General features: G+C 44.9%; 1 protein-coding gene across 1 annotated transcript in view; it reads left to right on the forward strand.

Annotated features, from left to right (window-relative positions):
- Positions 1-16,086: 16,086 nt before the first annotated feature.
- Positions 16,087-16,195, forward strand: part of SYNPR (synaptoporin) — a gene marked incomplete at both ends in the record, with an annotated part of 324,123 nt that continues 324,014 nt past the window's right edge. Inside the window, one exon of the mRNA XM_080715248.1 lies at positions 16,087-16,104. Within this exon, the coding sequence (XP_080571374.1) occupies positions 16,087-16,104 (18 nt within the window). The remainder of the gene's footprint in view (positions 16,105-16,195) is intronic.

The raw sequence follows: 16,195 nt of genomic DNA on the forward strand, positions 1-16,195 counted from the left end.
TGGTATCAATGTGATACTGGCCTCACAAAAAGAGTCTGGAAGAATTCCATCTCGTTTGATTTCTTGGGACAAGTTGTAGGGTATTGGGATTAGTTCTTCTCTCAAAGTTTTGTAGAATTCAGCTGGAAAACCATCTGGGCCAGGGCTTTTCTTTGATGGCACAATTTTTATTGCTGTTTTATTACCACCCAGTAAATCTGTTCAAGTGATGAGTCCATCAATGGATCCATCCACGGTGAGATTAGAGCCCTTGTGACTCAATTACTTCACCCCTGAACATTTCTGCGTTGCCTAACACATGAGATTTAGGGGTGGGGCATTCCATACCCAAACCATAACAGAGCCCAAGAACATCTAAGGAAGCAAAGACCCTGGGCCCACTACAAATGGTCTACATGGCCTGCCTGAGTTATAGAGACCATTGTAACTCCAATGATGGCATCTCTGTTGGACTCAGAGTCAGAAGGTCAAATGCAAGGCACGCTTGTCTACAACTCACCTTCTCCTGCCCCAGGTCTCCATCTGTTCATCTGGATGATAAGGAAGTTGGGTTAGGTCAGATGTTGAAAAGTCAAATGCTATGACGGGCATGGTGGCACCCACTTGTAATTCCAGTATCCAGTACGTGGGAGGCTGAGACAGGAGGACTATTTATTTATTTATTTATTTATTTATTTTTGGTGGTACTGGGGGTGGAACCCAGGGGCTTTCTATTTCCGGGCTACACTCCCATACCTATTTTTTATATTTTATTTGGAAACAGGGTCTCACTAAGTTGCTGAGAGCCTCACTCAGTAGCCGAGGCTGGCTTGAACCTGCGCGATCCTCCTGTCTCTGCCTCCCAAGCGCTGGGATGACAAGCGTGCGCCACCACGCCCGGCTATGTACTCATTTTAGCACATTGATTCTGGAGTGATTAACACAGAAAGCTCCTGTCTGTTTCATGTAGCAGCAGTTGTGGCAACTCGACAGATCTACAGATTCCTCTTCCAAAGCGGCTCACTCATGCTGGTTGTAAAGGTCATGCTGCCGGCCATCTGGGAGCTCAGCCATGAAGGAGGGCAAGGAGCCCCAGGGCCTCTCCATGCGGGCCTCCTTGTGAGCTCCTGTGACTTCTTCTCACCATAGCTGCATGGCTGAGGGCCAAGAACAAGTACCCCAAGGGGCAGCAAGTAGAGAGCAGCCAGAAATCAACAGTGTATTTCACTGGTGAGGAAGCCAAAGAGCCCAGATTAATTAGGAGAGGAGAGCAGTCCGCCATCTTGGATAAGTGTCAAAGCTTTTCACGGGCATTCTTTAAAACCGCCACATCTTCCAATGACCACACGAGGTGTTTTTGCTATCAATACCTCCCAATCCTACTCACAAGGAAGCAGAAATTATAGAGATTAAGTAATATACTCCAGGTTTCCCAGCTTCTTCATGTCCTCTAGGACCTGAGACCGCGATTCTCCTGTCTCAGCCTCCCAAATGCGGGGATTACAAGCGTGTACCACCACCTCCTGGCTCAGTTTTATTTTGAAACAGGGTCTTGCTATGTTGCTGAGGTCTCACTAAGTTATTGAGGCTGGCCTCAAACCTGCGCTCCACCTGTCTCAGCCTCCCAAGAACTAGGAGTACAGTCATGTACTACTGAGCCCAGCTCACAGAAATTAATGAAGTATGTTTTCAAATCTATGGTGAAGAGAAGTGGGCTGGCTTCCAACATTCCAAGAACATTCTTCCACAGTGCCAACAACACTAGGATACGATGAGCAGGACAAGGTGCTAATTCCCGGCATGTCCACGGTCCATGTGGGCTGGGGATGTCAATATTAGCTAGGCATCATGCTGCACACCTCTAATCTTAATACTTGGGAGGCTGAGACAGGAGGATCACAGGTTCAAGATCAGTCTCAGCAACTTAGTGAGGCTCTCATCGACTCTGTGAGACTGTTTCAAAATACAAAATAAAATAGAGCTGGAGGTGTAGCTCAGAGGTATTAGAATCCCCCTGGGTTCAAGCCTAATAATAATAATACCCTGCACCGAAGCAAAAGTGTGCTCATATTCCCTAAAAGGGGCTTGGCTCAGAAAAAAAGAACTAAGAATTTATAACATAATTTATTCCAATAACTTGCAGTTGTATCTGATTTATTTTAGTATTTTTTTATTTTTTTTTGTGTGGGTCTGGGGATGGAACCCAGGGCCATTCTACCTCCGAGCTACACCCCCTGCCCTATTTTTTATTCTTTATTTTGAAACCGGGTCTCACTGAGTTGCAGAGGGCTAAGTAGCTGAGGCTGTCCCCAAACCACGATCCTCTGATCTTAGCCTCCTGAATGTTGGGATTACAAGCGTGCGCCACCACGCCCGGCTAGGATTATTGTCTTGTAATTATTTTTGCCATGATTATCTCACCTATTTGACTTAATATATTTACATGCTGAAACCTCTAATATCTGTCATATTTATTATTATAGTGCCCCAAACCTGGTAGGAGCTCGATAAAGAGTTATTCGGAGGGAAAGGACAAGAAAGTTGTGTTGTTACAACCTCTCCCTGAGTAACTCTCGTTCAACATACTGGTTCTGTATGGAGGCCCACCAGGGCTGGCTTCTCCAAAGGCTCCCCCAGGAACCCAGGGTCTCCTGCATGCTTTTAGAGGCTTACGAAGATGCCTTATTTTAAAATCAGAAAAGAAAGGGGCTGGAATCCAGCTTGGATTTTATTCATTGTTATGCCAGTACAGTCACAAAAGGCAAGTTTTAGCACGATTTTTTGGCAAGAGGGTACATGAAAGTCATATGCAGTCCTGAGCCATCCCAGAGCACTTTAAGATCTGATGTGTAGCCGGGGATGGCAGTGCACAACCGTAATCCCAGTATTTAGGAGGCTGAAACAAGAGGATCGCAGTTCAAGGCCAGCCTCAGGAACTTAGAGACCCTTAGAAATTTAAGAAGACTGTTTTCAAAATAAACAATAAAAGGCTGGGGTGTAGCTTGGTGGTAGAATGCCCTTGGGCTTAATCCCCAGTTCTGCATGCATGTGAGCGCACGCGTGTACGCGTACACACACACACACACACACACACACACACACACACCCCTCAGTGAAAAACCTTTAGATATGAGAATGAAGCTCAGTCAGTGCGCACTTTGTCTAGAAAATGTGAGTTCCTGTCTGCCTTCCCTCTGAGAAAGGTTTCGGGGTGGTGAAGGGCTCACAAGTCAAAGGGAAGAAGGAAGCTTCGGGTGACACAACGTTTGTTGGAGGGAAAAGACTCGTGACTCATGAGGTTTTGCTGTGGGCCGCTTATAAAAGGGTCATCAGGCCGGGCCGGGCGTGGTGGCGCACGCTTGTCATCCCCGCACTTGGGAGGCTGAGACAGGAGGATCGCGTAGGTGCGAAGCCAGCCTCAGCTACTTAGTGAGGCTCTCAGCAACTCAGTGAGACCCTGTTTCCAAATAAAGTATAAAATAGGTCTGGGAGTATAGCCTGGGGGTAGAAAGCCTCTGGGTTCCACCCCTAGTGCCACAAAAAAAAAGGGTCATCATGGTTCCTCCTCGGTTCTACCTTGAAACACTTCCCAGGGGTGTTACTGGGGCTTCAACAAAAAGGGGCCCGAGGAATTGGTTCCTATGCAGCTGCCAAAGGTTTTGATAGTGTTGATCAACTAAGAGCTCCTGCTCCGTCATCCCCTCCTTTTCACTTTTGCAAGAAAGCTGTTAGCAAGAGGAGAAGGGGGAGAAGAAAAGAAAGAGGCAAACCACACCAGCCTCTGCCCCGGGTTGCTTCTTCTCACCTTCATGAGTCCCCGCAGGAGGCATAATCTTAATGTTAATCCACCTTATAATATTGAATATTATATGAGATTAGGAATTACAAATTTCAGAATCAAGACGCATTTAAGTGAATATACTTTTTTAATAAAAGAATAATCCAGAGTCATGACTGGAATTATTTCAGGAACCTGGGGGAATTTTAACCCACTGGATAAAAACGAAAAGGACCCTTTTAATTTGAAAGGCTTCTCCCCTGCCCCCCCCCCCACGATAAAGGCAATTTTTCCAGTGTCATCAATTTCAGCAAAAGTACTTTGAAACAATTAATAGCTTTGGAAATGGTTTCACGTATTTCGATTTCCCATCACTTGAATATTCATTGTTTTGCCCTAAGGAATAACCACTCTTTATATAAACAAGCAAATCAAATGTGCACAGAATTTAATTCCCGATTCTGCATGCCGAGTGTTAGAGGAGAGGAGACATTGCCAACATCAGCTCTAATTAGAGAGTCATTGATCACAGGACATCGAGAGCGAAAGAAGAGGCCTGGGTGATATTGAAGACGTCACCGGCTCATGGTGTAGACTCATGATCAAATCAACCAATCTAAGTTATTCATCTAAAAAAGATTCATTATTAAAATTTAGGCTCTGTGCCTGTGCCTTCCACACTTTTACAATGATTCCCTGCTCCTCCACAAGGAAAGCACACTTGATCTGACCACAGACACACTTAGCTCACATGGAACCATTGTAAACCGAGCCACCATGTTTTTTCCTTTTGGACAATCCCAGGAGAACTTGGGCCTAACAGAGTGAATTCCTGGAAGCCTGCCTGGGCACACGCATGCACATTTTGGTGCTTTCCCCAACATTATCGTCAATAACAATCAGCAGTCAGGGAAGGGCAGGATAAGCTATCAAAAGGGATATTCCCAAGCCGGGCGTGGTGGCGCACACTTGTAATCCCCGCGCTTGGGAGGCTGAGACAGGAGGATCGCGCAGGTTCGAAGCCAGCCTCAGCTACTTAGTGAGGCTCTCAGCAACTTAGTGAGACCCTGTTTCCAAAATAAAGTATAAAATTGGTCTGGGAGTATAGCCCGGAGGTAGAAAGGCCCTGGGTTCCACTCCCAATACCACCAAAAAAAAAAAAAAAAAAGAAAAAAAAGAATAGGTTATATAATAATTTATATGGTACCTCCTCATTTCTACAGAAATATATGTATGCCATTTGAAATATATGAGTATGTAATAAATATATTATATATAGGATCATTAATTATATATCAAATTTATACATAGATATGCATTTAGACTTATGTGCATAAAATACAGACGCCCACAAACATAGAGACACACACATTCACCTCCAAATAGGGGATTATTTCTGAACAATTAAATTTATCCATGCCTCAGTCCCGTTATTTGAGAAATAGAGGTAAAATAGCTAATTTATAACATTATAAGGAGCTTTCCATATATGGTGTCTAACATGTGATAAATTCTGAGTAAAACTAACCTATTATGACGTTGTTGATGATCTCTATAGACCATGATATGGGAAAAAATTTTTTCATTCTTTTTTTCTTTCCTTTTCCTTTCTTGGATCCTTCTTTCTCTTTTTTTTTTAAATGTCTTCATTCCTGGCAAAGAACCTATGTAATTGTACTTTTCTTCTGGGTATTCCTGCCAAGCTGGTATAAAGTGCCATGCAGTATAATTTAGTAAAAACCTAATTTTAGGCACCAGGTCTGTGCTTCTCTCTGTGCGAGTAGAACCGGCAGCATCCTCAAGCTGTGTGAAGGAGCCAGGCCGGTGAGACGACGACCACACAATGCCACCAGAGTCCGTCGTTGGCTCTCTTGGATTTGAAATCATTTGAATTTGCTTCTTACATAAAAGTTGAGATTAAGCCGGGCGTGGTGGCGCACACTTGTAATCCCCGCGCTTGGGAGGCGGAGACAGGAGGATCGCGCAGGTTCGAAGCCAGCAGCGCTGGCTTAGGAGACCCTGTTTCCAAATAAAAATATAAAAAATAGGTCTGGGCGTGTAGCCAGGAGGTAGAAGGGCTTCCAGGAACCCCAGTACCACCAAAAAAACAAAACAAAAAAAAAGTTGAGATTAAGAGAGAATAAGGAAGTGGTTCTTATGACCGCTAAGTAAGATAAAGCTTTATTTTACCTCATTCATAACAGATGCAAAAACTGATTTTGTCATATTAAAGCACAAGGTCTAATCATTATCAAAGTTAATAAAGTGAATGCACGACACAATTTGGATGACATACTTTTATTAAATACGTGCTAGACTCCATCTGATCTTCCCTATCACCATCATTTGCAGGTTGTTTTTTGTACATAAATATTTCTTCCCCGAAACAAGAACAAATTTATTAAAAATTTCAAGTATTGAAAAATAAAACTTTTTTCTTTTTCTTTCTTTTATGGTACTGAGGGTGGAACTCGGGGCCACTCTACCTCTGAGCTACACCTCCAGCCCTATTTTATTTTATTTTATTTTATTTTATTTTATTTTATTATTTTTTTGGTGGTACTGGGGTTCCTGGAAGCCCTTCTACCTCTGGCCTACACTCCCAGACCTATTTTTTTATACATTTTTATTTGGAAACAGGGTCTCTTAAGCCAGCGCGGCTGGCTTCGAACCTGCACGATCCTCCTGTCTCCGCCTCCCAAGTGCAGGGATTACAAGCGTGCGCCACCACGCCCGGCTCCAGCCCTATTTTATTTTTTAGTTTGAACCAGGTCTCTCTAAGTTGCTGAGGGTCTTGGTAAAACGGGAGGCTGACCTCAAACCTATAATCCCCCGTCTTAATCTTCCAAGTACTGGGATTACAAGTATGTGTCACCACGCTCAGCTAAGTAAAAGTAGGTGTGTGTATGTGTGTGTGCACATGTGTGTGCACATGTGTGCTCATGCACGCATGCTGCTGGGAACTCAACTCAGGGGCATTACACCCCAGAGGTACATCCCCTTGCCCTATTTTTAATTTTTTATTTGGAAAAAAGGGTCTTGCTAAATTGCTGAGAGCCTCACTAAATTTCTGAGGCTGGCCTTAAACCTACAATTCTCCCATAATCCTCCCAAGTACTGAGAGTACAGGCATGCACCACCATGCCCAGTGCCAGTAATAGTATTTTTAAGAAAGTCATAAAGCCAGACATAGTGGCACACGCCTGTAATATTAATACTTGGGAGGCTGAGACGGCAGCAATTTAGAAAGACTGTCAGCAACTTAGTGAGACCCTGTTTCATAATTTCAAAAAAGAGTCTTGGGGTGTAGCTCACCCTAAGAGGTAGAATGACCTGAATTCAGTCCGTAGTGCGGAAACAGAAAAAAGAACAGGAAAAGAAAGAAAAGGAGTCATAAAAATATCTGGCAAAGCTCTACTTATAACCATCAGTGAATTAAAATAAATCTATTGTATCATATAATCCTAAGAAGTATAACTTCCAAAGAAAATTCCCAGAACAATTGGCAGGCTAGATACTTAAGGAGAAAAGAAGAGAGAACTCTGTGTGTGTGTGTGTGTGTGTGTGTGTGTGTGTGTGTGTGTGTGTGTGTGTACATGAGAATTTTGAAAAGAAGGGAGTATGAGGATATTTCTTTTGAGCCTCTCTTGTGAGTAGTTGTCAGATGAGGGGCACTCCGGGCTTGATAGCGCAGACCACCTCCTTACCCTGGTTCTCGACACCTTTCTGATCTTGGACCGGATGTCTATATTGACCTACCTCTTCTCAGTGGTTTACTTATTTAGCCTCTTTTGCTCCTTCCTGCAAAGTGACGGGGTGGTGCAATTCTGATCTCCACTCTATGGATGAGGAGCCTGCATGGCCAGCGTCTAACTTCCCCGAGGTGATACATTTTGGCAAGGCAGAACCAGGCTGGGGTGACCTAGGTTGGTCTGATGCAAAACTCCCATCATTCCTTCTCATCCCCATCTCTTTCCCAAGGAAGGAGACTGCAAGAAAGAGACCTTCATTCTTTGGGCTTCGTCTACTTCATTCAAAACTGCAGTGGGAGTTGGGCCTGATGGCGCACACTTGTATTCCCTGTACTTGGGAGTTTGAGACAGGAGGATTGCAGATTCTAAGCCAGCCTCAGGAACTTAGCGAGGCTCTCAGAAACTTAGTAAGACCCTGTTTCCAAACAAAAAATAGAAAATAGGGCTGAAGGTTGTGGCTTGGACGTAGGATACCCTGGGTTTAATCCTTAGTACCAAAAAATAAAAATAAATGCACTGGGTGTTACGAGTTCGATTCGAAGCTCTTGAAGGAAGCCAGGCTGGGCTAAGGAAGGACGAGATAAAATAAACGTCGATACTCATGAGCTCCCTCAACACAAACTTCCTTGAATATGTCCAAAGATAGGGTTGCATAGATTGGTCCATAGAGTACGTTCATAGCTAGGGAGCTCTGCATGGATCATCAGATGGCATGAAAGCCTGCGTGTAAGTTATGCCAGTGGTCAGTCTCTGCACTGTCCTACTCGAGGCTGCTTCATTCTGGTGTCATGGTCTACGGCCTTGGAGAAGAGTGGCTCCAGCCTGAACTTAACCAGTACCCACCAGCCCATAACCAGTTTCCATATCTAGTTTCTCAGATCTAGCATTTGGGACATGCTTTTGTGTATAAGGCCCAGCTGCCTTACAAAGCTTGTGCTAAAAAAATTAAGATGTAATATTTGTACATCTTTATTTGATACAATGTGATAAATATATATATATATATTTATATATATATATATATATATATATATATACAATGTATAATGATCAAATCAAGGTAAAAGAAGCACTTCTATCTTCTCACATATTAATCATTTGTCTATGTCGGGAGTGTCCTTATTCTTCTTGTATCGTTACTTTAAAATACACCATAGATGGTCATAACCAATATTTGCCTTACAGTGCTATAGAAAACCGGAATAAATTTTGCCTCTCTAAAAAAAAAAAAAAAAAAAAAAGGTTTGTGCAAACATGGGAGAGAGACAGGTCGAAAATAATGAGCATTTTGGAAAACGCAGCTAATGCTGAAAGACGAAAATTATGAGTGTGATTGAGCCTTTGAGAAGGGGAAGATTATTTTTTCTAATTGTGTTCTCCTACACCCATGCAATAATAATAATAATAGCGTGGTAGAATATGCCGCCCGTCTTTCCTTCATTTCTCTAGGGACAGTTTGCTCATGTTTCGGCATGAAAAAAAATATTTTTGGCCAAAGCTGGTGACATGTTCACATTTGCAATGGAAACAATATCATCTTTTGCTTGAAAAGTTGTCCAAGTAGGAAAACCCTGCTCTGCTATTCACTCTCCGTTAACACCTTAGCTGAGATTCTTGGTTCCTTTGAGCCTGAGTTTTTCTTAACTGTAGCATGGGAATAATAGTACGTACTTACAAGGCTGATAAGGAAATTAAGTAAGCGATGCCCATAGAGGCACTTAGCATTCAGCCCAGAGCCTGCTTAGTACTTACTGTCTTACGGATCATATCATGGTGCTGGTAGCTACTACCATTCCCTGGGTCAATACTTAGGATGTTATCTTTGGTCTCCCGGTTTGCAAGTGTAGGAGCCTGTCCCAATTTCCACAGATCACTTTGTGTAAGATACAGAATGTGTTTTATGTTGTGACTTTACGTGGGCTCTTCATCTCTGAATTTTTTTCGATGAGCTGTGACTGTCAGTTAAAGAAGGATCTCACTCAAATGCTAGGAATTCCATCAGATAGTGGACGGGATCTTCTGGTGTGATGAAGTTTTAAACATACCCTCATGTGTATATTGCATCCGCCTAAGACAGGAACACGACAAAGTAAAGATGCTTTCGTCTGACCTTTGGTTTGAGGGGTAATGCTATATTTATTGGAAAATTAGAGTTCTGGGAACTATTTCCGTACCATTTTTTACTTGTTCCATGCATCAGTGGCCCCATGCAAACCACAAGTACAAATAAATATACAAATACGAGACCGGCCTTTTTTTTTAAATCATTTTTTATTTAGTTTTTTCTTTATTGAACATAAGTGGTATACATTTAAATTATACTTGGTGCCCTCTCCCCCCCGCCCCCATTTTCCCTTCCCCCTTCCCACCAATGATTGTCCAGGGTAACCATGCCATATTCATAATTTTACACATACTCGGATGTGGACCCTCATTAATCAAGTTCAGTCTTCCTCCTCCCCTATCTTTCCATTCAAGCTTTGCTGGTATTTCCCCTCCATTACCTGGAGTCCCACTGGTATCCTCTACGTTCCCTGGTTTGGGCATATTAGAGGGAACATATGTACCTTCTCCTTCTGTGCTTGACCTCCTTTTTTTTTTCATGTTAATTCACCCGCTTACTGACTCAAAGCAAGATTGAAATGGTCAGGTTCGTGGCAGGAGCAGAGATCAAAGTATATAACATTATGACAACTTTCTATTTATTCTAGTATTTTCGATCTCGTAACATGAGGAGAGTAGTAGTATTTCCTTCTGTATGAAGTGGCTAAAGATAACATTTTAAATTATTTTTTCTTCTTCCCCTCAAAAGACAGGGAGATGAAACCCAGATATATGTTTTCCCGTCTGAGAAAAGATTCAATTTACCTGAAGAATCTAGGTCCTTGGGTACCACAAAAGCTTAGTTTTTTGTAGTTTTGGTTTAAGACCAAAAATGTCATTTTTGTTTACTTGCTTATTTTCAAATCCGGGCTTAACATGTTTCCCACTGCGATGTAAACTTTGTGCAGGTGGGAATTGTGGTAAGATTCCTGGAAGATGACAGGCACTTAGTCTTTACTCCTGGAATGGGTAAGCCAAGGTTTTGCAACCTCAGCACTCTTGGCATGTTCCAGAAGATTCTCCCATTGTTATCAGCTGGCCCCTGCATTGGAGGGTGCTGAGAAGCATCTCGCAGTATTTCCTCTCCCCAGTTGCGACCATCAAAAATGCTTCTCAACACTACCAAATGTGTCCTGAAGGACAGAAGGGTCCAAATCCCCTTCTACTGAGGCCAAGAGTCACTGCAGTAAACAGATCACCTCAGCATGGCTAAGAAAGTCTTTAGAGCTGGATGTGATGGCACAGGCCTATAATCCCAGTACTTGGAAGGCTGAGCCAGGAGGATCACAGGCCTGAGGCCAGCCTCAGCAACTTAGTGAGACCCTGTTTCAAAAGAAAAAAGAAGAAAAAAAAAATAAAGAACTGTGGCTATAGCTCAAACACAGAATGCCCCTGGGCCCTGGGTTTAATCCCCGGTGCCAAACTGTTTTTTTTTTTTTTTTAAGTTTTTATAACTATGAGCTCCCAGCCTAAAACAAAAGAGGAATTTAAAAATTATATACACACAAGTTTTTTACCCCAATATGATATATGAATATAATGCACCAATAAAAAATTTTTTAAAAAAGATTGCAAAAAAATTACTTGATTTACAAAGTCAATATAGGGCGCTAAAACAGATGGTCTATACACCATTAAAAGTTAACCTGATCATTGAACTATTGTAATCGATTTGTTATAACAAGAGGGAAATTGCCTTTCATCATCCTGGGGCAAAGGAGAAGGGCCCTCCCTCAGCCACTGATGAGAATTTTGTGGCTGGGTTTGTGACATCTCTCCCACCCTTCCCAACCGAGTCCTTTAGGGAACCTAAGGTTATTTCCAGATCTGAATATAGAGGTTCTAGCTTCCAAGTCTACAGAATACTTAACATTGCAAATGTGCTACAGAACACTGGGTTATTCTGGTGACACAGCTGTTGGGAGCTCATGCATTTTGGGAACGTGGCATGCATCCTCTAACAATGTGTGATTGTTGTCTAAGCCAGGACACGGCCCACTCCTCCCAACTCTGGCCCCCCGTTATGTGCTGATTGGAGAACTGGGAAAATATGCTGCCATATTAGCAAGGAAAAAGGTTGAGTGTGAAAAGGCACCTGGAGGAACAGGCTCAGTAATCACACTTGCTCTGTTCCAAGTTTGCAACTTGAGTAATACACAAGCAAGCAACACTTCCCGAAACCCTCAGTCCCCATCAAGAGAGACAGAGCTGTACAGATGACCACGTGCAAGTTACTTGGGCTTTCCCAGGCCTGAGCCTGCTGCCCGTAAAAGTGGAGATTGTGGTGATGTTTAAATAAAGCTTGTAAAACACGTAGTACAGTGCCGAGCAGGTACCAGGGATTCGATAGTAACTGTGAGAGGAATTATCGTCAGCCAAGTTTGGGTGGTGCATGGTTGTAATTCCTGTACTTGGGAGGCTGAGGCAGGAGGATCGAAGGTTCTCAGCCAGCCCCAGCAACTTAGCAAGGGCTTGCAAAACTTAGTGAGACCCTTTTTCAGAACAACAACAAATAAATAAAGTAAAATAAACCCCAAATAGGGCTAAGTGGGTAGCTCAGAGGTAGAATACACACACACACACACACACACACACACACACACACACACACACACACACAGAATAATTATTATCATTATGAAACGTATGGAGGAGGTATTATACCCTGTAAGTAGTTTGCTGTGGGGCAAAGAACAATGTCTTAGAACACAAGGGCAATGAGGTCCTGCAGACCTAGGTTGGAATATTTGTTCAGCAGCTTTATGAGCTGTGCAGCAAGCCTCTGAGGTTCTGCTGTACAATAATAACTAAAGACTCCTGCGCATCCTGCTCAGCTGGAGGCCCATCAAGGTTCGGCTACACCTCTGCTCTGCTCAGTCCCCAAACCAGGGCCCTGGCTCTCAGAGTAGCTTCTATATAGAAGTTATATTGATCATAATAGAAGGAAATCAGCAAGATAGCAGATCACATGCTGGTTCTCAAAACTTCCCTCCAGGAATGGGGTGGGAATTGAGGAAGGGCTAATTGGGTGATGTGTGCATGTACGCTTCCACCATCTTGTACTCCATTAAGATGTACGACTACAATGCACAAATAAAAAACTTAAAAACTTCCCTCCAGAAAAGCAAGCCTCGCCTCTGGAAGTCATCAGGCCACTCCCGGGTCCAAGGGGGCCAGGATGCAGGTAATGTGATGGAGAGGAAAGCCACACGGCGTTACCATCTAGCCCGCCTCTGATACACACCTCTGAATCTTCGTCTTTGCTTCTGTGGAAGTGCTATGGTTGTGCTACTGCATTTTGAGAGAGGACTGAGGTGCCAGGCTACCCAAGTTATCCTACCTTCAAAATTCCATCGAGTCCTCATGACAACTCGCTAAGGTCCATATCGGTGGTTACATTTTACAGCTTAAAGCAAGCTAATAATAAACCGAGATCTTGAGGAATGAAGACACTTCACCCTAAACTCATGAACATCGATCGCAACGCACACGCTCAATTCTATTAGTCCCCCACCCCTTGACAGTTGCATAACGGCTTATTTTTGAAACAGCTCTTTACAATTGTTTTAGACTCTATCTGCACGTAGGAAGAGCAGTAGAGACAGAGCTGCTGGCTGCAGATGGTGCGACTGGCATTGTTGGAGTTCCCACTTGATACGTTTCTGGTGTTTTCCTAACGAATTCCGTGGACAGGGGCATCTACGCTGGAAGAACTCTTTCTTACCCAGTTTTTGTGTGTCCCCTCCCCTCCCAGACTGCAAACTATTATTTTATATTTCCTCCAACTCTTAAATAATAAATAGCCACACACACACACACACACACACACACACACACACACACCATCCAGATGCACACACTCCCAAACTTTTTGGCAAATCTTTGTAGTAAACAGATGGACTCGCCATGTTGCTGGGAGACCACTTCATGCATGGAATTCCGTCCAAATGAAGAGATGGAGGGAGAAGGGGAGCAGCTAAGAGGTAACAGATCAGAGCACTTCTGTTCTTTCTTCTCTTCCATCTCCTCTTTCTCCTTCTCCCTCTTCTTTTCTTTTCCAGTTTCCCCTTTGAATTCAACTCTTGCTTCTCTACCTGCTAGCTATAAAACCGTGAGCGGCCCACTTTCTTTCAGTAAGCCCCAGTTTCCTCCTCTCTAACATGGGAACAGTAGCACTACCACCCATGGGGCACTTGGTGAATATATAATGGCATACCACGTAGAAAGCCCTTACTTAGCGCAGTTTCTGTACTAGAAGGAATCCAGTTGTGATCGTTGTTTATTACACTTGGCAGGATAAGTCAACTAAGGGAGGGGGGTGCTAGACCCACATTTCACTAAATTCCAAGAAAAGGGTTCAAGTGATTTTGGACAGGAGACTCGGAGTCCTGTTAGGATTGACCTGGGGAGCATCTTTTGGGGATTGGATCTTTGGTAAAATGAAAGAGTGGAGACGGTATGAATGTGAACGGCCCTTGAAGATCAGTGCCCGTCTGGCTCTTCATGAGCTGGGCGAACTCAGCCTTGGGCATCTGTTTTCTACCTTAAAAATGGGTGCAATTGCAGGGCGTGGTGGCGCACGCTTGTAATCCCCGCACTTGGGAGGCGGAGACAGGAGGATCGCACAGGTTTAAAGCCAGCCTCGCTGGCTTAAGAGACCCTGTTTCCAAATAAAAATATTAAAAAATAGGTCTGGGAGTGTAGCCCGGAGGTAGAAGGGTTTCTAGGAACCCCAGTACCACGAAAAAAAAAAAGGGTGCAATCATTTGTTCCAAAAGTTCTTGGGTGACCATGAGCGTTGCCTACCTGGCACATGGGTCCACATATAAGATGATCTGTTGCCACCTCTGTGCCCAGGTCTTCCTCTCTCTAGGCTGAAAGGAGGGCCCTATGGCCAATTTACCACCCGTCAGCACACTGAATCGTTGTCCAGGGCACATAGACAAGTCCTCCACAGGCTACTCCGCCTGCCTCTGGGGAAGAGGTGGTGCTGCCCCTGTTGTTGTTGTTGTTGTTGCTGTTGTTGTTGTTGTTGTTGCTGTTGTTGTTGTTGCTGTTGTTGTTGTTGCTACTGTTGTTGTTGTTGTTGTTGTTGTTTGCAGGTCTGGGGATGGAACCCAGGGGCATTCGACTTGTGAGCTACACCCCCTGCCCCATTTTTTATTCTTTATTTTGAAACTGGGTCTCACTGAGTTGCAGAGGGCCTCACTAAGTAGCCGAGGCTGTCCGCGAACCGCAATCCTCCGGTCTCAGCCTCCCGGATGCTGGGATGACAAGCGTGCGCCGCCACGCCCGGCTGTGGCCCAGTTTCTTGAGATGTCCCAGTGTGTGGGACTGCCCGGCCATGCCGAAGATGGTCCATGGAAGAGTAAGAAATAAATAGGGTGGGGAGGAAGAGGGAATGGGGTGAGAACTCCGGGGGAGGGGTAATGACAAAAGTGCTGTGTGCGGATATGCCTCTACACCTGGAACATCATCACGTGTCTGATTACAATTAAAAAATATATATTAGGAGCCGGGCGTGGTGGTGCACACTTGTAATCTCAGCGTTTGGGAGGCTGAGACAGGAGGATCGCGGTTCGTGCACAGCCTCAGCTACTTAGTGAGGCCCTCTGCAAGTCACTGAGACCCTGTTTCAAAGTAAAGAGTAAAAAATAGGGCTGGGCCGGGCGTGGTGGCGCACGCTTGTAATCCTCGCGCTTGGGAGGCAGAGACAGGAGGATCACGCAGGTTCGAAGCCAGCCGTGTGTGCTGGCTTAGGAGACCCTGTTTCCAAATAAAAATGTAAAAAATAGGTCTGGGAGTGTAGCCCGGAGGCAGAAGGGCTTCCAGGAACCCCAGTACTACCAAAAAAAAAAAAAATAGGGCTAGGGGTACAGCTGGGAGGTAGAATGCTCCTAGGTTCCATCCCCAGTACTGCAAAAATCTCTCTCTCTCTCTCTCTCTCTCTCTCTCTCTCTCTCTCTCTCTCTCTCTCTGTGTGTGTGTGTGTATGTAGCTTTGTTTACTATTGAGCTGCAGGAAGTTCAATTCTTCTGTTTGGTCACTTTTGAGAGAGAGAGAGAGAGAGAGAGAGAGAGAGAGAGAGAGAGAGGAAAGCCCGCTCTTCCCTTCAAAGTTTCCCTCGAGCTGGAGGGCGGCTGGAGCTGGCTGCTGAGCCTGGACCCAGGTCTGCTCGCCCACCCCTCGCCTCTCTTGGAGACTGCTGCTGGCCAATGGCAGCCTTCCTCCCTGGCAGCGTCTGGCTTTCTCCCCTCCCAGGCTGCCTCTGCCCCAGCCCAGCTCCTCCCTGCCCGCCCCTCAGCTGGCTCTGGGCGCAGAGCGCAGGGAACCGGTGCTGGGCAGCGCTCCTGGACCTCCCGCTGGCCGCTGCCCCAAGGCGCTTCTGCCCCACGGAGGGCAGAGCGAGGTGTTCATACAAAAGACTCCACCGAAAAGGGCCCCGCGGAGTGAGAAGACCCGCAGGGGCGCGCCATGGACCCCGTGAGTCAGGTAGGGCAGGACCCAAAGGCGCTGGGGCGGGCGGGCGGTGGGTGCAGGGGACCCCGCGGCTCCCGAGCTCACGCTGTTGCCTTCTGTCTCG

This window comes from Muscardinus avellanarius, assembly GCF_963383645.1.
Source record: "Muscardinus avellanarius genome assembly, chromosome: 18".
Taxonomy (NCBI): domain Eukaryota; kingdom Metazoa; phylum Chordata; class Mammalia; order Rodentia; family Gliridae; genus Muscardinus; species Muscardinus avellanarius.